Source organism: Ornithorhynchus anatinus, chromosome X1, assembly GCF_004115215.2.
Source record: "Ornithorhynchus anatinus isolate Pmale09 chromosome X1, mOrnAna1.pri.v4, whole genome shotgun sequence".
NCBI lineage: Eukaryota > Metazoa > Chordata > Mammalia > Monotremata > Ornithorhynchidae > Ornithorhynchus > Ornithorhynchus anatinus.
The window spans coordinates 84,371,364-84,393,365 of NC_041749.1; the positions used below are offsets into that span (position 1 = coordinate 84,371,364).

General features: G+C 50.9%; 1 protein-coding gene across 3 annotated transcripts in view; it reads left to right on the plus strand.

Moving 5' to 3' along the window:
* Positions 1-22,002, plus strand: part of LOC100093486 (TRAF interacting protein) — a 32,082-nt gene that overhangs the window by 8,312 nt on the left and 1,768 nt on the right. For all 3 annotated transcript variants that reach the window (XM_039910330.1, XM_029052075.2, XM_029052077.2), the window contains exons 5-17: positions 1,789-1,828; positions 2,959-3,086; positions 4,723-4,817; positions 5,432-5,545; positions 7,393-7,480; positions 10,041-10,130; positions 11,053-11,141; positions 17,065-17,220; positions 19,526-19,574; positions 20,124-20,144; positions 20,805-20,969; positions 21,282-21,332; positions 21,886-21,992. In XM_039910330.1, the coding sequence (XP_039766264.1) occupies positions 1,789-1,828; positions 2,959-3,086; positions 4,723-4,817; positions 5,432-5,545; positions 7,393-7,480; positions 10,041-10,130; positions 11,053-11,141; positions 17,065-17,220; positions 19,526-19,574; positions 20,124-20,144; positions 20,805-20,969; positions 21,282-21,332; positions 21,886-21,992 (1,193 nt within the window). The remainder of the gene's footprint in view (positions 1-1,788; positions 1,829-2,958; positions 3,087-4,722; positions 4,818-5,431; positions 5,546-7,392; positions 7,481-10,040; positions 10,131-11,052; positions 11,142-17,064; positions 17,221-19,525; positions 19,575-20,123; positions 20,145-20,804; positions 20,970-21,281; positions 21,333-21,885; positions 21,993-22,002) is intronic.

Sequence of the window (22,002 nt, forward strand, 5' to 3'; positions counted from 1 at the left end):
CAGACAAGTGGTGGAGCCAGGATTAGAACCCAGGTCCTCTGACTCCCAGGCCCATCCTCTTGGGAAGCAGCATGGTTTGGCGGATAGGGCACCGGCCTGGGAATCAGAAGGTCATGGGTTCTAATCCTAGCTCTGCCACTCTGCTGTGTGGCCTTGGACAAGTCACTTAACTTCCGTGCCTTTTACCTCATCTGTAAAATGGGGTTAAGACTGTGAGCCCCATGTGGGACAGGGACTGTGTCCAACCTAATTTGCTTGTATCCACCCCAGTGCTTAGTACAGTGCCCAGCACATAGTAAGCGTTTAACAAATACCATAATAATTATTATTATTTATTTCCACTAGGCCACACTGCTTCTCAACAATGAAATGAACTCCTAAGCCCTAGTTAGTGCTCTTCACTGGTTCCGTAAAAATAGCACAAAGCAAAAGCTAGCTAAACCAAGTAGGGCTTCGCTTAGAAAATAATGTGAAGTGCATTCGGGGGTTCCTCAGATTCCCCCTCTTCTCCCCCCCCACCAAAAAAAGGACCCAATATGGAGATATTAAAAAAGTGATCAAAAGCATAATGTAGTTCCATAATCAGAGTGATAGAAATATGTACCTATCATGAAAAATGTGATTTCCAATTGTGTGTGTCCATGTTATTTTCTAAGTACTCTTTTTCAGATTCTTAATCAGCACAAAGGTGCCCTGGGCCAACAGGGTGGCCATTATCTGTGCTAAATGGATGTTCTCCGGGGCTAAATTGAAATAGGCCTTAATCGCTGGGTCAAGCCAGTGAAAACTACTTCATGTGGGAAGGGAAGTGCTTAGGCCAAAGTAAATTTGCAAAGGGAGCTGAGCCCTAGAAGTGCTCACTGACTGTAGAGCTGTCAGAGCTCAAAGGAGAGCATTTTAAGGGAGTGTCTGTGATGCTTACCTTCCAAGCTGAGGCGGTGGACTGGGGAATGGGAAGTCAGGTTTCCTGGCGTCCTTCCCGTTTCCATCCTGGGGGCTTGAACCAATCCCATAATTCCTACGGGCCGCCACTTTCCTGCTTTTGAAATAGGGATGCTTCATAGACCCGGACAGGACGTGGCAATTACACTAATAATGTTGGTATTCGTTAAGCGCTTACTAGGTGCCGAGCACTGGGGTAGATATGGGGTAATCAGGTTGTCCCGCGTGAGGCTCACTGTCTTCATCTCCATTTTACAGATGAGGTAACAGGCCCCAAGAAGTTAGGTGACTTGCCCAAAGTCACACAGCTGACAGGTGGCAGAGCCGGGATTAGAACCCATGACCCCTGATTCCCAAGCCCGTGGTCTTTCCACTGAGCCACGCTGTCTCCGGGGCGAGTGATGAAGGGTGGCCGATGCCACCAGCCTTCTCCGTCATCTTCATTTGACTTCCCTCTTATTGGCTGCAGAATTAATTGCCTTTCTCCATCTTCCCTGCCCAAGTTAAAGCTATCAGGAAGCAGCGTGGCTCAGTGGAAAAGAGCCTGGGCTTCGGAGTCAGAGGTCATGAGTTCGACTCCCGGCTCTGCCACTTGTCAGCTGTGTGACTGTGGGCAAGTCACTTCTCTTCTCTGTGCCTCAGTTCCCTCATCTGTAAAATGGGGATTAAGACTGTGAGCCTCACGTGGGACAACCTGATTACCCTGTATCTCCCCCAGCGCTTAGAACAATGCTCTGCACACAGTAAGCGCTTAACAAATATTAACATTAAGATAGCTGCCTCCTCCCTTCTCTGGCTGTACAGGCCTCCCTGTTCCTCCTCTGACCTTGTGTGTTGCCTTTTTAGAATGAACTAGAGCAGAACAGAGCCAAGCTGCTGGAGAAAGGTGAGTCCCAGTCCACAACTGGGCAATGGCCCTGGGTCAAGGGAGGAGAGGCTCGGGAGTGGGGAGTAGAAAGTGTTTGTCCAGGACTTGGTGGGATTTAGAAGATTTAGAAGGATTTTCCCTCTGGACTGACAGCTTGTTACAAGCAGGGAACGTATCTACCATTTCTGTTGTATCGTGCTCTCCCAGGAGCCCAGTACGGTGCTCTGCACACGGTAAGTGCTCCATGAAAAACGTTGATTAATTCAGAAGGTAGATCTCCAATTCAGGTCTCAGGGTCAGAATCAAGCATCCGGCTTGGGAATTTCGACTGACCCGGGAAGGGCAAAGCTTCCGGACTGGTGTCCTCCCATTTAACTGTGGTCTCTCCAGTTCCTCATGGTTACCAGGAGGGCTATAGTACCTGCAGAACCTCCCCAGAGATCATTAAGGTGACCCCAGAGATCACCAGGAACCTCTCCCCTCATGTTCCAAGATGGGTGGGGAAATGGAAGGCTGGCAGGGCCGGGACTTGATGGGGGAAGAGAGGTTTTTTGCCTGGGTAGAACTGGTGACATGCAGCTGCTTACCAGGAGAGTTCTGGGCAGGGGGAGGGCAAGCTGGAACAGATTGGAGTTCCAGAGTGTGTGTATGTGTCTCTAACTGGAAACTTCGAGCAAAGGCTTGGGGACTTTGTTATGGAAAGGGGGTGGTTTTAAGTGTTCCGGGGGTAGCTTGTCTTCAGAATGAGTCATGAGCAGCTAGAAGAAAATTAGTCAGGCTGAGTGACAGGGATTCTGGCTCTGAGTGTACGGGAGAGGAGAGAGTGAGGAGAGTGTATTTACCAGTTGGAGAAGAAATTCAAGCCCTTCCCCAGTTCCGAATCTGGCTAATGCAGCCATTTTGTTAAAATGGCCTTTTGGCCAGAGGCTTGTACTGCTCTCCAGCCCCAGTAAAAATTCATGTCTCCCACTGTTCTTCCACACCCTCACAAAGAGCTCTTTGGACAAAAAAAACCACCCTCAAAAACAAAAAAAAACCCTTTCCGAGCAGGATCTGCCTTCACCCCAGGGGTTTATTTGCAATTGGCCTCGGGCAGTCTGAAGGTGAGGAAGCTGCACTGTGCTGACGGGAGTGTTTCGCCCTTACAGAGAAAGAGAAGCGAGATTGTCAGTCAATCATTGACTCCCTGCGGGAGACGCTGGACATGCGCAATAGTACCATCGAGTCACTGCATAGGACCCTGGGCGAGTCAGAGATGCTGTGCTCGACCCTCAAGGTAAGCCCTCCGGGGTTCTGAGTGCTCTGGATTTGGATTTGAGAAGACCGTGTGACTCTGTGAAAGGTCTCGGAGTTCAGGCCGGTCCCGTAGTCAGAAGGTGCGGTCTGGGAGAAAAGGTGGCCTTGGACTCCGATCACAGCCTCCGAGGCCTTCTTGCCGGGTCCTGCCTCAGCTTCTCCATCGGTAGTGGGAAAATGGAACCTAATCCTTGCCCCCACCCCCTGTCCCAGGACCAGGGTGAGGATGAATAAGAAAATGTGAGCTCCTTGGAAGAGAGGTGCTAAAGGAACCCTCCCTGTTTAGCACACGCTCGAGGCGAACCGAAGGGGAACGAGGCCCGGCCTTTCTTTATTCTCTCGTCCTGGCATCCTTATCTGGTTAACGGAGGTGGCTCATGCTAGTTTACTTGCAAACGCAGAGACCCGTCGAAAGAGGAGGGGCTCTTTTCCGACCCCGTAAGAGGCACCCGCTCGGACAGATGCCGGTGGGTGAGTTGGGCCTGTGGGGCGAGGCCAGCTAAGGAAGCCTCTATGTTCAGGTGCAGCTCCGCCCCAGCGTCGGAGGCAGGCCTCCGGGAGCTTCCTGTTCCGTGCTTCAGCCTTCGGCTGAGCGGCTCTCTGGAGCCAGATCAAACAACGTCCCAGGGAAGAGCAGAGGTCTTTGAAGTTGGATGTGCTGAACTGACCAGGCAGATCAAAGTCTCCGAAAAGCCGATGGCCCCCCAAACCAAATGAATTTTGTATCAGCATGAGCTTGTTGCGCTCCTTCTCCCCTCCCTGCTCCCCCCACCCGCTCTAAAGGGGAAGCAGTTGATTGATCTGAAGCAGAGTTGGATATTCTAGTAGCCAAGAGGGGGCTGGGGCGGGGGGCGGGGGGCGAGCAGTTCCATCCAATATGCTGTTTGATATGTTACACGGCATATCAAATGGCGGAACTGGCTCCGTCTCTCCGAGTCTGCCCTGTAGGTGGTTGGTGAAAGAGCAGAAGCGGGGAAGGGAGGAGCCCCGAGGGTTGTGGTGGATCGTGGTAGGGGAGATCCGGACTGACGTAAGACAACTGGAGGGAGACGGGGTTCAGTGCTTTTATCTCTAGAAATTCTTTAGGGAAGGGGCACGCTGTGTGGGTTGTAACGGTGGCCGAGTGGGAGGGCAATCGGGCAGGGCCGTGAGGGGGCCGAACCGGGTAGAGTTATCAGAGCGGGCGACCACGCGGGGCTGGCCGACCCCGAGATCCTCCGGCGCTTTTCTCCTTCAGCGGTCCCGCTGTTTTCAGCAGACGAGCCAGATGTCTAACCCGGGGCCTGCCTGATGATACCCCTGCGGGTGTCGCTACCGCCCCTTTAGGGAGACCTGCTCCGAGTGCCGACCAGGCCTCGGTCGGTCGGCTGCCTGGGGAGTCGCCCCGCCTCCCTCGTGCTGGGAGCTGAGCTTGTCGCTTGTCCACCGTAACACGGCAAGTCTGGAGCAGAGCCAGGAATCCCGCTTCCCAGTCCAGCGGGCCAACCGTTAGGCACCGTGGATGAGGGGTTTCTCATGGGATGTGATTTGGAAGGATTGGCTGACCTGGGCCGGATCTGCCCCAGGGGCCACAAGCCCCAGTCCTCTTCTGAGGACCCCTCTGGCTTGCCCCTCAGAAGCAAATGAAATATTTGGAGCAGCAGCAGGATGAGAACCAGAGAGCCAAGGAGGAGGCCTGCCGGCTGAGGAACAAGATGAAGACCATGGAGCGGTGAGCTGGGGATCCCCACCTGGGCCCGTGGCCCCAAGGCGGAGCCGGAGCAGTTCACCAGCTCCTCTCCTGCCCAAGGGAGCAGGTCACACCCTCCACTGGCCGAGGCTTCCATTCTTTCGTCTTCACCCCTGTCAGTGCAGTGGGGTGAACTCTTTGAGGAAGGCGGCAGAAACCTGGCCCCTGAATCTTTCCTCCCCAAGCTGTCCTCTGTGTCCAGTGGCAGCAGGTGGGATCTTTTGGTGCAAAATGGGCAGAAAGTAATCTTAACTGATCCTCCCACCCCTCGGTGGCCGCCCGTGGTTCCCGCAGGCCGGTGGGCTTCAAGACGCCTTTCCTCGGGTCGGGTTGCCAGTGCAGCTGCCTCTTCTCCCCAGGACCCTTCTTTGAGGGTAGAACATCTTTGCTGCAGGTGGCCATTAGCAGAGTTGCCTGTCAGAGCTTCCTTTCTTCCTCCTCCTCCTCTTCTTCCACCACCGCCACCCCATTTCCTGCAAGACTCTAGCCCAGGCACATTGCTATAGCAACAGCAACCAGGGGAAACCGGAGCCCCGAGGATGTTCCGGCCCTTGAACCTCCCGACGTGAAGCAGACGGGTTGGCTCTCTGTTTCAGGATTGAGATGCTGCTCCAGAGCCAGCGCCCTGAGGTGGAGGAGATGATCCGAGACATGGGCGTGGGGCAGTCTGCGGTGGAGCAACTCGCGGTCTACTGTGTGTCGTTGAAGAAGTACGTACTCCCAGGTTCCCCCAGGACTGGCCTAGGCGAGCAGGATCCCTCGTCCCTTCCCCGCCGGCTTCTCGGCGGTACCGACCGCTCTACTCCCCTTATGGTGAAACACGCCTTCCTGGTGGTGTCCGTCAACTAAATGCCAACATGGTGCTCCCTCCGCGGACTTAGGAACCGGCCCTTCCCCGACACAGTTTCCTACGAGTGTCAGCCCGGTAGGCTGCCTGGCCTGAAGGCTCTTCCACTGCCCGGCAGTGCAAAATTCAAGGTTTCACTCTGAACGTTCTTCCCAACCCTGGCTGAGTTTCCAACGTTAAGGCTGCTGGCTTGGCTCTGAGATATGAACTGTCGGAGTCAAGGAACAGCTGACCCCTGTGCTCCTCCCTTGCTCTGGGCCCTGATGTTTGTGCTCAGGGTAGCAGTCCTCGGGGCCTAGACCTGTTGGTTCAGCTAGAGGAGGAAGAGGAAGAGTTCACCACTCCCATTGACCGGTGCTTACTGGGGCCTGCTGTCCTAGGGTGTCTCCTTAGGGTGCCCTGGAAATGGGAGTCCCATTTTTTTTTTCTTTCCTCTGAGGTGACAGGTTTCAGTGATGCCTTCTCCCAGGAGTTGACTCTTTGAGTCCTGCCCACTGACTAGCATATTTCTTTCCAGGAGTGCAAAGCACTCCCAGCCTCTCTCTAGATCTCTCTTATCCTCCCAAGCCTTGGAAGTAGGTAGAGGGGTAAGGTGTATTATCTTCTTTCTGAGGAATAGGGCTCCAATGATTTTTTTGGAGGGGGGGGTGTGCTACAGTGCTTCCTGGTCCCCTCTCTTTCTTCTGTAGTATGGTTCCCCCCTCCTTGCCCTAGGATTCCTTGGGACTGAGGGGTGGTTACTGAAGGGTTGAACTCAGAAAGGAGGGGCCCTTGGAAGAGGCCGTGGTGCCATTTTTGGGCCACAGAGTGGAAAAAAAATCACCATAGTTTTAACCCAATTCACATCAGGAGCCTAGGGCAGGTAGTGATGGGGCAGTGAGCCCAGCATGGGTCTGAGTCTTAATCTTCAGAATTCAGAAGCCTGGTCCTTTGGGTCAATGGCAGTCCTGGGGTGTGCAGTTTTAAATGTATCGGTCGATGAGCTAATTATGCCTGACTTTCTTACAAGGTGGTAAGGAAGATGATGTTGGTGATAGCGTCTCCCCCTCAGGAGGCACCACTCAGAGGAATTGCTTAGAGAATTAGTGGGCTTTGCAGCGCGACTCTCAGCCCTGCTGGTCACATTCCCATTGGGGAATGGGGCACAGCGAGCAGCCCGCTGGCCAGGTCGCCTGGGGTCTTCACCCATGTCAGCCAGCTAGAGGCGGGACCAGAACTAAGAACCCAGGTCTCGCAGTTCCCAGAGCAGCACTCCTTCCACTGAACCAAAGCAGAGGTCTCTGTTATCCCTGTTTCACAGATGACTAGTGGCATTTGCCTGGCCAGGGCTATCTTTAGCCTTGTCAAGTATTCTTCATCATCGTCGACACCTCCTCGGTGGTCAGGCAACTCAAAAAGGTTTGTCCTGCAGTCTCTGCCAAGAAGCGTGTCAGTCTGAGACTCCTGCTCAGAGTTATTCCCTGGGGTGCTGGGTTGGAAAGTGCTCGCTGAATCTCCCGGTTCCTCCCTGAAGAGCTAGCAGGAACAGACTGTCTGTAATTCATCCGCAATAATATTTCCAGCACACGAGTATTTATCCTGTGAAATACCTAGTATGGGGGGTGCCGAGGACCCTTAAATATCAGCGGTAGGCTACGTGAAGGCCTTGAACCAGTTCCGAGACTGTTTCTTTCCTGCGCATGCCGATGCTTTTCCGTGATTCCTCTGCAGAGAGTATGAGAATCTAAAAGTGGCCCGGAAGACTTCGGGTGACCTGGCAGACAAGCTAAGGAAGGAGTTGATTTCTTCCAAGCACAAGGTAATGGCCAGGGGCAGAGAGAGCAAGACACTCAGAGGTGTGGAGTGGGAGGCGGGCTGGCGCCCTACTCTTTAGAGAGCAACCCAATCAGCAAAGTTAACTGTCACAGGCCTCCTCCAAGATAACTCCTGCCCTCCTCCCCGAAAAGCTGTACTTAGCCCCGTCCTTGTCTAGGAGCTTGGCTGCTGCCTCACTAAGTGGCGTTGTTGACCAGACTTAATGTGCATCAGGCTGTCGCCTACTCTCTTGTGTAGGCAAAGCAGCGTGGCTTAGTGGATAGAGCCCGGGCCTGGGCGTCAGAAGGTCATGGGATCTAATCCTGGCTCCGCTGCTTGTCTCCCGTCTGACCTTGGACAAGTCACTTCTCTGTGCCTCAGTTACCTCATCTGTAAAATAGGGGATTGAAACTGTGAGCCCCAGATGGGACAGGGACTGTGTCCAACCCGATTAGTTTGTATCTACCCCAGCACTGGCAACTACTTAGCACTTAAATACCACAATCATTACTATTATGATTTGAGAGGAAATGCTTTCCTTCCTTTCCCAGATCTCTTGTCTGGAGTAGGGAGGGTTGCTTCCCATTGACGATGAGAGCCGAGAGTGGGAGATGCCTTCGGCAACCCACAGTTCCTTTCCCAGGGATAGCCAACATTCCTTGTCTCCCCCAGAGAACATAGAAGCAAGACCCTGAACGTCGTGGGGGTTGAGAACGTAAAATCCTCTAGAAAAATTCCGGGTTCCCAGTCCTATATTAGTGCATCTCTGTGGAGTGTGAGTAGAGGGGTCTACACGCCCGTGTGTCCTCAAACGCTGGGAAAGATTCTTACTTTCTGGGATTCTAGCTGACTCCCAGATCTGCCTTGCTAAACCTGACCTCCCTCCTTTGTGCAATTTTGCATTTCCTCCTGCCTTCAGGACACTCCTAACTGGATGTCCCCTAACTTCTCCCCTTCCCTCCCAGATCCTCTCCTCCACCTAACATTCCCATTATAGTTGACAATACTAGCATCCTCTCTGCCTCTCCAGCCCATAACCGTGGTATTATCTTTGACTTGTGTGTGTCTCTCACCCTCTCTCACTCTCAAAACCTCCACAGTCATTCTGTCACCAAATCCTGTCAGTTCTTCCTCCACAACATTTTTGGAACCCTCCCCTTTAATTAAATTTAATTGTGGTATTTGTTAACGGCTTACTATGTGCCAGGCACTGGTACTAAAGCGCTGAGGTGGATACAAGCAAATCGGGTTGGACACAGTCCCTGTCCCATCTGGGGCTCGCAGTCTCAATCCCCATTTTACAGATGAGGTAATAGAGGCCCAGAGAAGTGAAGTGACTTGCCCAAGGTCACACAGTAGATGAGTAGCAAAGCCGGGATTAAAACCCATGACCTTCTGACTCCCAAGCCCGTGCTCTATCCACTATGCCGTGCTGGCCCAGGTACTTGTCATAGCCCAGCTTTGTAACTGCATCAGCTTCCATGCCGATCTCCCAGCCTCCAGTCTCTCCCCTCCCCAGTCCAACTTGCCTCTGCTGCCCACGTCATTTTCCTAAAACATCATTCTGCACAGCTCTTTCACATTCCTCAAAAACCTCCAATCGTCGTCATTCCGCTCTGCATCGAGAAGAAACTCCGGACTTTTGGCTTTAAGGCTTTCAATTAGCTCTCCCTTCTGTTTATCCACTCTTCTCCCACTATGCTCCTGCTTGTACTTTTTGTTCCTTTCAAGCTAAGTTACTCACTGTGCCTTGTTCTTGTGTCTCCCGCCATTGACCTCTTCCTCACACCCTCCTTCCTGCTGGGAACTCCCTCCTCCTTCACATCCCACAGACCATCCCATCTCCCCATCTTCAAAGCCCTTCTGACATCACATCTCCTCCCGGTGGCCTTCCCTGATTGATTTCTAATCTCCCCACCATATATCCCACCGATTATTAATTTTGGCAATTCAGTTTCCCCTGAGTTATACTTACAGACACCACACCTTCCTTAGCACTTAGCTACTTACCTCGCTTGTCTATTATTTCTGCCTCTCCGTAGTTTAACTCAGTGTCTGTCTTCCCCCGCTAGATTGTAAGCTTCGTGAAGGCAGGGATATGCCTACTAACTCTGCTGTACTCTTCCCAGGTGGTTAGTGCAGGGCTCTGCAGACGGGTACTTGATAAATACTATCGACTGACAGATTGACTTCCAAGTGGAGTCACGCTATTCGGAGGGGGCTTCTGCTGTTGCCAGGCACCGTAGCTCAAATAAGCCAACTTAGCTGTTAGGTTCCAGAGATCAGAGGCCTTGTGGTAGGAATGGTTCCTGCCTCTGTCCAGACATCCAAGAAGCTTTGCTGAAATGTAGCCAAGGTCTCAGTGGGGCTCTCCCTGCTCCCTCCTGGCTCGATTATGGCCCGCCCCGGAAGCCCCTTGGGATGGCAGTGAATGGGCATCGTCCTCCAGGAGGTTCTTTCTACTTCCCTTTCCACTCCTGCTGTCTTCCTGTGACTGGGCACGGGTGAGTATCGATTCGTTTCCAATCTTTTAACGCCAACCCCCCACCCCCCTGCTTTCCTAGTTGAGGGCCGCAGTTCATGAGCTGGACAAGACCAGCGAAGAACTGAAGTCGACCCAGAAGGATCTACAGACCGCCGACAAGGAGATCCTGGTGAGTTGGAGTGGGCCGACTCGATGCCGGTTCAAGCCGACTCCCACCCAAGGGTGCCCAACAGCCTCTGCCCTCCCCTGATAGAGGTGATCACTCGGGCTGGCCTCAGTCCGGCATCTCTCAGTGGGATATACTCTCGCCAAGCCTCTGGCACTGAAGAGACCTGGAACCATCTAGCTTAGTTTCTGATTGAGCTTCCGGGCAGGGCTCAGAAATGATAGGGGTGATCACAGGTGGATGGCACCCCTTCACCCCCACTCCCACCCAGTAGTTGCTGAAGTGTCACCCTGATGTGCTGACTTCAGTGTGGGTCACTCGATAATTAATAGTAATAATAATAGTGGTATCTGAACCCTTCCTATGTGCCGGGCACTGAACTCAGCGCTGGGGTAGGTACAAGCAAATCAGGTTGAACACAGTCCCAGTCCCATTTGGGGTTCGCAGTCTTAATCCCCATTTTACAGATGAGGTAACCGAGGCCCAGAGAATTCAAGTGACTTGCCCCAGGTCACAGAGCAGACAAGTGGTGGAGCCGGGATGAGAACTCAGGTCCTCTGACTCCCTGGCCCAAGCTCTCCCCACTAGACCATGCTGCTTCCCTATTCACTCAATCCGCTTCTGGCTAACGGTCCCAGACCCCTCAAAGGCAATGGGAAAGTGACCCACTTGGGATCATCCAGCCATTCAGTGATGGAGCTGAACGTAGAACCGAGCCCATAGTCGATAGCCATCGAGATGAAGGGTGATGCTCTTTGTCTGACCAAGCAGTTTTGGCACATTTCTCCGCTGCTGGCCTGACAGCGCACCCAGACCTCTGCGTTCTTCTTCAGCTGTGCTTCCCCTCCCTCCTTGGTTTCGGGGCTGAGAGCTCCAGCTTCCGGCTTTCTCTCTAGCTCACCCTTCCTCTCTTTCTGCCCCCAAGAGCCTGAAGAAGAAACTCTCAGTTCTGCAAGAGAGCCTAAACCTGCCATCCCGCACCAGTGAGACCCTCAGCCGGCTCGTCTTGGAGAGGTTTGTTCAGACCCATCCGTGGGGGGCTGGTGGATGAGCGTGGGCTCAGTGGCCGTGGTGGGAGTGGCGTGTAGGGTGGGTGAAAAAGCTGCGGTTGCTGTCGCCGGCTGAGGCGGCCAGACTACTGGCCAGGGAATTAGAAGCAAGGTGGGTGGATGGGGGGATTCCAGATGAGGAAAAGGAGTTGTACTGTTTGAGTGTAAGTAACTGATTCAGTGAGGAAGGTCAACACACCTCCATCTCCTGGGCACCCACTTGATCTCAGCATCCGTGACTGTAAATGTATTGGCAACTCCTGGTCTTGCTTGCAACTCTTATCAGATCTTATTTTAATGATCCTTCCTCGAAATTGTCAGCAGAGGGAGACAGGAAGTTGGGAATAAGAGCCCTGCGCTAGCTGGATTTTCCGGGTCTGGCCCGGCAGGCCTAAATCCCCTAATTTCAAAAGATTCGCCTGCAAGGAGGCTGATTGGTAAAGGGGCTCTCGCTCCAGCCAAGCAGCTGGGGAAAGAAAGCCACTGAAACGTATTTCTTCAGGCCTAATCCCAGGAGGGATTTAACCCAGAACAAAAAGGGAAAAATAAGTGTGCGTTTAACTCTCTTCCCTCCCGCTGCCTGCTGAGCTGGGCCAGCCAGGAGGAGGGGCTAGGAAGTGTGTCCAGGGCTGGGTATCGTTGCAAATGTTGAACAACCCCAGTAGAATTCTTCGGTTGCCTTAGCTTGATGCTGACCACGTCTCTTCCTTTTGGGCCTAAGTACATAAAAGATGCTGCTATTGGGTCAGACCCACGGTCCACCCAGACCAGTGTTTGGTCTCTGGCAATAGGATGCTCGGGGGACCGTTCAATCATATGTATTGAGTGCTTAGTGTGCAGAGCACTGTACTAAGCGCTTGGGAGAGTACGATATAAGGACGACGCCGGAGTGGGAGAAGAGGAAAGGAGGGTTTGTCAGGGAAGCCCTCTTGGAGGAGATGTGCCTTCAATAAGGCTTTGAAGTGGGGGAGAGTAATTGTCCCCATTTTATAGATGAGGGAATTGAGGCACAGATGATTCAAGTGACTTGCCCAAGGTCATTCAACAGGCAACTGGCAGATCGAGGACTAGAATGCAGTTCTCCTGACTCCCATCCTCTGTTCTTTTCCATGTTGTTTCTTCAAGAAATAAGATTATCTCTATAAGGCAATACATTTTGTTACCCAGTACCATATTCTCATCAAGGTGTTTGCCAGTTGATTTGGGGGGTGTTTTTTTGTTTTCCAATTGTTGGTATAAAAGTTAAACTTACAAATCTGTGGTATTCATGTCAACTGTTTGTTGTTGTTTTTAATCAAGACTATATGGTGGGCCTTCCCCTCTTTTAGGCATCTCTACAGTTTTCCACAGTCCACAGACTTTCCAAAAATGGAAGCCTGTGGCTTCCTCAAATGTTTTGGCCAAATTTGAGCAAAATGACAAGGGCTTGAAGATTTGAATCCTCTAGATTGATGACATGGTCTTCCCACTTGATTTCTCACTACTGCTTTGTTCCTTTTTTCATGTGTGTATATGTGTGAGAGTTAGAGAGGGAGGTTCAAAAGCACTAAATACTTCTGCCATTTTGGTATCAATAATTTTCCTTCCTTTTTATCTTTTACTGTTTCAGATAATTTAAATACTTTTTTCTACTATCCTTTGAGGCAAAATTGCTTCTCAATTTCCTCCACTCACTTTTTCTCACTCTTTTTCTATGACATTTTCAGTCTCATTGTACACAAATTTCTACTATAACTTGTATTTTCACTTGCATTTTGGTTAGAATGCAATTAGAGAATTAGGTGTTTCTGACAACGAGCCCAATTTGGCTCAGCAGGCTGCGTTATTGGAAAAAAAAAAACACATGCTGTCAGAATGGGTGAGTACTACTGCACGAGTTTTAATGTGAAATTTTGCAAGATTACAATTCTCATGTTCTAGTAGTAGAAATATTAAGTGCTTACTGAATGTAAAGTACTGTACTAAGCCCTGGGACAAAATACCCAGAAACGCAGAAGAGCAGGAGAGAATTAGTCACAGTTCCTGCGCCCCAAGGGGCTCAATTTTATAAAGCGTGGTGGATTGGGTGTATTTTTTTTTTAATGGTATTTGTTAAGCACTTGCTATGTGTCGAACACAGATCTAAGCGCTTGGGTCGGTACAAGTTAATTAGGTCAGACACAGTCCCTGTCCCACATGGAGCTCACAGTCTAAGAGGGAGAGCAGGAGAACTGGGGCCCGTAGAAGTGAAATGACTTGCCTAAGGTCACCGAGCAAGCAATTGTCAGAGCTGGGACTAGACCCCAGGTCCTTCCGACTCCCAGGCCCGTGGTCTTTCTACTAGGCCATGCTGCATCTTCAGTAGGCCATGCGCTTTAGTTGGTGACAGAACCCTGAGGAACGATGATCTAAAACAACAAAAAAAGACCAGGCACAGACAACTGGGTGTACCCGGTGTAGCTTCCGTGGGTTTTGTTATTCCTATTTGGTTCCCGGTCTTTGTGAAATTCTTAGCTTAACCATCAAAATTTCCTCCTACCTTACCCAACTTTGCTGGCTTTTCTTGTCCTCTTAATATTGTTTCCCTAGGGAATATCCACCTGTCCTGCATTTGCCCCTTAGACCTCTTTCCAATAGAGCCTTGTCAAATAATTCCTTCAGCCTGAGAAAAGCTCCCTTTTAAAATGTCACGATTCCAAGGAAAGGATAAACAGCAGAACCTCATCTGTTTGTAGCCACTTTCCCAAGGGATGCCTCCCACGTTTATGTTCTCCCTGTTTGCAAGTATCAAATCAAGAAGGGTATCTGTCCTAATCTATGTGTCTGCCTTCTACTCCAGAAAATGGCATCTGTTGATTGTTAAGAACTGATTTAACATGGAGTAACTTGCAGAATATTTGCCAAAAGACACTGTGGCAAGTTCAGGTCTGTCGCAACAACCCCCACCCACCCTCCGCCCCCGGCTGGTACCAACCAGGACCTTCCTGGACCAGGGCAGCCTCAGTGACACGTAGTACAGTCAAACCACGCCTCTGATCACCAAGGTTACTGTGGAAAGTTTTTACTTAGTTTTACTAACGTGCAAGGGAGTGTTACATACACACTCTCCACTCCACCAAGGGTCTGCTGGTCAAGGGAGCCCGTTCTGCCAATGCTTCTTCTTTCTTCTGATGCCTTCTGCTGCTTTCGAGTGCTGTTCCCCTGTTGGGTCTTCAATGCCTGCTTCTCTGGGCTGCTTCTGCTCCAGGTGCTTCTTGCGTGCCTCTGTGCTGTCTTCTGCATGCTTCCGTGTCTGCCTCCTCGCGATTCAAAACTACCACCTTTTATCTGCCTTAGGTGTCGCAGCTGGGGCGCTACGTGGCAGTCATTGATTGGTCCAGGCCTGATACCGGGTAGAACGGGGAGAGAAGGCCATGCCTCCCTCCATGTTCCACCCCCACGGGCCAGCAGTCACCTGCCCTCAAGTAGGGCCCGTATGTGCCTTCCCCAGTCTCTTCCTTCTTGTTGTTTGCGGGATCACAGTCACTAAATAAGGCAGGTTGTTGTGGGCTCACCACAAGGTCCCCCCGTCTTTATTCCATTTGGCTGAAAGAAGGCCGCGTCCACCATTTTCCCCTTGGTTGGGAAGGCTGTGTGAACCCCACCCCAAGCATCTAGTTTTGATCTTTTCCATTTGTCAGAGAGAGACTTGGCTTCCTTTCCTCAAATCACCCAAATCGCTCAAATAGACTTTTCTGTTTTGCCTTGGGAAACTGTTCCTCTTGCCTCTCGTACATGTGGCGTGCCCTCTTTCAGCCTCTGCCACGATCATGTTTGAGGGTACTGGCTAAATAAGAGGTAGAAGCAAGAAATTATCAACCCAACAAAAGGACTCACCTTTTTGGGGGGTTTTTTCTTGTGTGTTTGGGTTTTTTCCTCTTCATTCCAGCTCTGTCACTTATTCTGGATCAGTGAAGGCAATTGGAAAAAAATATTTTGAGGGATTTGAAAGAGAGGAAACAGGTAGGAAAGCTTGTTAAGAGACTGTGGATTTAAGCCGAGGGGAGAATAAACAACTCCACACAAGAAGTTCAAAGAAGTCCAATTGAGCTGAATAGAGAAACAGCATGGCCTAGTGGATAGAGCACAAGCCTGGGAGTCAGAAAGACCTGGGTTCTAATTCTGGCTCTGCCACTTGTCTGCTGTGTGACCTTAGACAAGTCACTCCACTTTTCTGTGCTTCAGTTACCTCATCTGTAAAATGGGGATTAAGACTGTGAGCCCCGTGTGGGACATGGACTGTGTCCAACCTGATTAGCTTGTATCTACCCAGCACTTAGTACAGTGCCTGGCACAGAGTAAATGCTTAACAAATCCCATTAAAAAATTAGAAATGGTATATATTAAGCATTTACTGTGTGCCGAGCACAGTACTAAGTATTTGGGAAAGTACAATACAATAAACAGTGACATTCCCTGCCCACAACGAGCTCTTGGTCTAGAGTTGGGGAGACAGACATCAGTACAAATAAATAATATTACAGATTTGTACATAAGTGCTGTGTGGCTGGGAGGGGGAGGAAGAGTAAAGGGAACAAGTCGGGATGACTCAAAAGGGAGAGGGAGATGAGGAAAGGTGGGGCTTAGGCTGGGAAGGCCTCTTGGAGGAGATGCGCCTTCCATAAGAATATTGGTCTAGTTCTGACTAAATCTCGGAGTTGCACGTCTAGACCAGGACACTCTGGGGTTTCGGTCAGATCCAGCCTAGTCTAGTCCACGGTCATTCAGGGTCCAGCGGTTCCCTCCAGGACAAACCAGTCTTGTCTAAACCTAGATGCCTGGTTCAGAACAAGGACCCTGGTGCCTGCCCCTCATAAACCTGCCCTGGAGAAGACCAGCCCTGCTCCTGATCCTAAGCCCTACTAACATCACATCTTCTCCAAGAGACCTCTTCTTCTACAAAGCCATCATTTCCCTGCCTTAGTCTTCCTTTGTGCATCGCCTGTGCACTTGGATCTGTTCCCCTTAATCACTTTGCTATTCACCCTCCCTCCCCACCTCCAGCCCCACAGTATTTATGTTCCTATCCATCTGTATTTGATTTTTAATGCGTCTCCCCATCTAGTCTGTAAGTTCCCTGTGGGCAGGGATTGTCTCCACTTTTGTACTGCACTCTCCCAAGCGATGAGCTCAATGCGCCGCACACAGTAAGCAATCAAATACCATTGACTGATTAGGCGGAGTCAGATTTAGACTCATCTCCAGAGCTGGGACTGTGCAAGGGATAAGGAAAACCCCTATTCAACTGGCTAAACCTTTTTTTTTCTTTTTTCTCTATATCATTCTTAAATGTTCTTCCTTTTCTCCCTCCTCTTAACGTCTTAATCGTGGTGGGTCTGAGCTGGGTATGGGGTCCAAGTTCCTAACTTCCCGCCTAGACGCTCCTCTTGGAGTGTCAGGAAAAAGTGTGCTCCTGAATGGGGTTTCCTGCCTCAGTTGCCCCACCCATCCCAGTTGCAGAGAATGGAGGAAAGTTGGCACAGGCCTCCCGATCATTGTCAGAACACAATTTGTGCCCTTCCCCAAGTGTTCCCATCACCCCAGCACCATGTGGGGAATTTTCTGGCTCTACCCCAGAGCTTAGAACTGTGCTTGGCAGAGAGTAAGTACTTAACAAATACCGTTATTATTATTATTACATTGCAGGCTTCTGACATGAAGACTGGTTAGTGGCACCGGCTGATTAGGCGGCTTTGGGGCACTCTAGGCTCTTGTCTGTGTTTGGAAAGAATCTCCCCCTTTGAGGAGAATAGATAGGGAGAGAGCCAGACCTGGAGGCAGAGGAGCTGAGGGTCCTTGAAGAGAGGGGGTGGGTGGTAGGATGACTTCCGCCGTCCCCAGTGGTGACTGTGACCTTTCTGTGCCCCCAGCCCCGCGCCCGTGGGAATGCCGAGCCTGAAGCTGCGCCGTCCCTCCCTCGGTGAGGACATTGACCTAAACACCACCTTCAACGTGGACACCCCTCCGCCTCGGCCGTCTGGATCTCAAGTCATCTCTGCCAAGAAGATACGGCTGGAGAAAGCCCAGTAAGTGGCCCCCTCTCCTCTCCCCAGAGCCTGTCTTTACCGATTGGAGGGAAGTCCTTGAGCGTCCCCTCTCTGCCCTGCCCAGAAGCAGGAGGGTTGGGGTGGGTTGTCCCTCTTTCTGAGTCCTTAGGCTGGAGACCAACCGAAGTCATTTCATTGTCTCCATTTGACCTGGGACCTACATCTCATACCTTTCAGCCCCCTGAAATCAGTTTAGCTTTCTTGGTTATGGAAGCGTTTAGGCTTGCCCAGGTCCACTCCTCAGAAACCTCTAGCGGTTGCCCATCCTTCTCATCGAACAGAAGCTCCTTACCATCGGCTTAAAGGCACTCCATCAGCTCGCCCCCTCTTTCCTTACCGCACTGGTTTCCTCCTACAACCCACCCCGCCCGCTTTGCTCTTCTAATGTCAACCTACTCACTGTACTTCCATCTCGTCTGTCTCACCGCGAACCCCTTGTCCACGTCCTCCTTCTGGCCTGGAACTCTCCCCCTTCATATATGGCAGCCCACAGCTCTCCCCTCCTTCAAACCCATTCTAAAATCATATCTCTTCCAAGAGGCCTTCCCTGATTTCTCTCATTTCCCCATCCTATTTGCCCTCCCTTCTGTGTCACCTATGCACTTGAGGGAAATGGCAGGATATAAGGCTATGTATCTATCTGTAGTTTATCTTTTAATGTCTCCCCTTCTGGACCGTAAGCTACTTGTGGGCAAAGAATGTGTCTGCCGACTCTGTTTTATTGTACGCTCCCAAGCACTTAGTATGGTGCTCTGCACACAGTAAGCACAGTATGGTGCTCTGCTCAATAAATACCATTGATGGGTTTGATAGACTCCAGACAACAGAATGCTTCTCTCCCCTGCTAGATTAGAGATTTCCCTCTAGATGGCAATTCAGATACTCCCAACTGTTCTTGTAAATCTTTCAAACCAGACCCAAGTGGAAGCTACCCACTCTTTCAATTTATTAAAGAGCCTGTGGTCTTCCTACTGAGCTGAATCTCTCCCTGCTCGCTACCCACGTTGTGGGCAGGGACTGTGTCTGTTTACTGTTGTATTGTACACTCCCAAGCACTTAGTACAGTGCTCTGCACTCGGTAAGCACTCAATAATACAACTGAATGAATGGATGAATGAATACCAAAAGCCTGTGCACTCTGTTGCGACGTTGAGGTCAGGGTATGTAAAGTTAAAATCTGCTGTGTGACCTTGGGCAAGTCACTTCACTTTTCTGGGCCTCAGCTACCTCATCTGTAAAATGGGGATTGAGAATGGGACAGGGACTGTGTCTAACCCCATTTGCTTGTATCTACCCCAGCGCTTAGTTTAGTGCCTGGCACATTCATTCATTCGGTCGTATTTATTGAGCGCTTACTGTGTGCAGAGCACTGTACTAAGTGTTTGGAAAGTACAATTCAGCAACAAATAGAGACAGTCCCTACCCAACAGCGGGCTAAGCACTTAACAAATACCGCAGTTATTATTATTATTACTATTAGCTCTGGGTTGTATTAATAATAATAATGATAATTATGGTATTTGTTAAGCACTTACTATATGCCAAGCACTGTTCTAGGCACTGGGGTAATAATAATAATAATAATAATAATAATAATGGTATTTGTTAAGCACTTTCTATGTGCCAAGCATATAAGGTAATCAGGTCGTCCCACATGGGGCTCACAGTCTTAATCCCCATTTTACAAACAGAGAAGTGAAGTGATTTGCCCAAGGTCACACAGCAGACAAGTGGCGAAGCCAGGATTAGAGCCCACGTCCTCTGACTCCCAAGCCCGTGCTCTTTCCACTGAGCCGTGCTGATTCTCAGGTCACTTTGATTTGCTAGAGGGACCCCTGGGAGGTTCTCCTTCATTTTCCAGATGGGGAACTAAAGGGACAGGCGAGGGTGCCCAAGTCAGTGAGGAGCTCCTACTTCTTAGGGCTGCCTTTAGGCACGATATCGTCTCTCCTCTGTTTGGCCTTCCCTCTCCGGCTTTGGAACCAGAGGATGGGCCAGTATGGTACTGGCTGCAGGGTTGCAGGGTCTAGCAGAGATCGACTGCACTGTGCTCTCCAGCACCCAGTGTGGAGCCTATAAAATCAGGACTCATTTCTGAGCCAGCCATGACCTGCCAACCGATGACAACTGCCTCGTGGCTGCCCAGAAGCTCCTGGGCCTTTGGCTTAGTCTTTGGGCCATTTGACTGGCCTCACAGGGGTTCTAAAGCTGGCCCTGTTCTCTTCTGGCTCTTAAGGCTGGCCTGGCTTCTCCTCCACCTCTTACTCTTATTTTCTTTTTGCAGCACTCTGGCTTCTGAGCTCACCACAGGAGTCTCCGGAGACCCCATGGAGGTAAAACAGTATTGACCTTGCCTTTCTGGCCCCTTTCTGCTCCAAGAGTGCTGTAGCCACAGGGCAAGGCCATTAAAATCCTCTCGCCATCCCCATCTCTAGTCCCCCTCATTTACTGGCATTTCGGTCCCTCGCTATGAGGCCTCTCCACACCTAACAGACATCCCTGCTGGGTGGATCAGCAGGGGCAAAAAATGTTCCAGGTTCATGCAACCCAATCCACTGCTTCCTTGGTTGGGTATGATGTGCTCACCCCAGCCCTTTTCTTAATTTGCTATCCAATTGGCCGTTGGGCCAGTAAAAGAATTTCCACCAGGGCAACTTTGGAGTTACTGTCGTACTCAGCCAAATGGATCCCTAAAGCTGGAAGTTAGGCCTGTGAAACTACTAAGATCCCACTGTATTGAATTTTCTGCCTTGGCTTATATCTGCCCACCTCCCCCTGCCCTCCCCCCCCCCCCCCCCCGCCACACACAGCCCCCCACATCCTGTGGCTTCTTAGAGCTTGGAGAGACCACTGAACTAACACAAGTTCTTGCTTCCTGGCAGGTCAGCACTGAACCATCCAAGGCAAGTGATTATCTTCTCTTTCTAAAGTTTTCCAGAGAAGGCCACCCCCATGACTTCCCTTCCTGGGTGGTTGCAGGATCAGGCGATCCGTTGACCCACCCATCTCTAAAACTGTGCCCCTCTCGGGTCACGTGATGCCTGAACAGGCATTCCTGCCAGAATCCAGGGTTTTAGAACGCATTCGGGATTGAACGTGTCAAAAGGCTAAGGGAATGCTGTTACCATAGAACAGCCGTAAATTGACTGTAGCCCGCTGTGGCTCTGCAGGAATGCTCGCTTCAGTCAAGATCTTGAATCAGCATTAGTCAATTAGCTTTCCAACTATTTGAAGTTCACCCCCATTGTTTACTAGAAACTGTGTATTTTAAACAGTGCTAATGAACTACGGAGAATGTGTCAGACGACGCACACTGCTTGAAACCAAGTTTTCTGTTTTCCACAACCTTGACTTTCACCCACTATACTCTTTCAGCGGCTTTTGAACCATCTTCTCTTTACCCCCTTTTTTTTTTTTCCATTGAGAAAATATCTGACATCACTGTTGTATTGTGGGAGGCATGCCCTGCCTATAGCAATTTCATGACCCTTCTAGGGAGAGGGACTAGGGCCAGAGCTCTCTGTCCAGGTCCTGGCCGTGACCCTTGGGTTTGCCTCTCTAAGATGCAGGACTTCAAGGTGAGCAGGCCATCCCTTGGGGGACAGCACTGGGCCAGAGAACCGGATGATGAGCTGGTGGGGAGGTTTCCCTCGTTCATCAAGAATGCGGTAATGTCCAAGAGGTTTGGGAGCAGCAGCCTCCTGGAACCCTCCAAGGACAGAGGAGCTGTAAGTATCACCTGCCCTTGCTTGTTGGAGCATGAGGAGTGCCTACCCACAAAGGGAACTGCGGCAGTGACCCTAATCGGTCAGCCTAGCTTCAGATCCCTCAGCCCTGCGGCCTCTTTTACGCACCCTGGGAATTCAGAAGATGCCATCTTGCCGTACCCCTTGTCGTCCCGTGGCTAGCATCCATGCTGACTCTTCCTCTGGGACACATTTCCGGAATTGGTTGAGAACACTCCTCCCATAGCCCGACCAGAGGACCTGGAAAATGGTCACTTGGGGTGCAGCCTCACTGACCTCTTCTTTCTGTTGCAGGTGAGGATGGGCTATGATGGACTTGGAGGCCGGACCAAGTACATACAACCTGTATCCTTTCTTATCTAGCACTCCCTAGGGCTCGCTCGGGTGCGAGCCCTTGGTTTGCCAGACGATCACTCGCGAAAGGAAACTTGGTAGCAGAGCTAAGGAAATGATGATAGAGGCCTCCCCAAGATGGTCTCAGTCCCGTTCCTTTGTGAGCCTGCAAGAATATTCAAGGAAATCCAGGCCCTGAAGATGAAAGTCTAGGGAGCCTCATCCCCAAGGCCTTGGCTGGATGTTCTTCACCTAAGCAGATTGTAGCTCAGTCTGAGTGGGCAGCTGTATATCTCAGGTGGGATGTGGAACTGGGGAGTTTGGGGAGTTTGGGGGATGGGCAGGGGCAGAGTTAGGAATTTTGAAGCAAAAGCAGGCAGGTCTGTTGTGCCGGATTTAGGGTTTGGGAGGCTGCTTGCATTCCCTGGATGGGGAGGAATCTTCTCTCGGGCCATCTCGTGACAGGTGGGAGGTCAGGGCAGAGTTTAACCTCAGTAAGAGAGCAAATCTGGTTGATCCTGGGCTCCCTGGTCTTTTTCCTTGACTCAGGCTCCCCCCACCATAGACCGATCCAAGCACAATCCGTCCACTTCTCTGCAAATCAAAGGTCAAGCGCAAAGTTGTCTCCAGGCCAGTAGCCTCTTGTCAGGGGAAGCTGGATACCTTCCTGAGGTAACCCCTG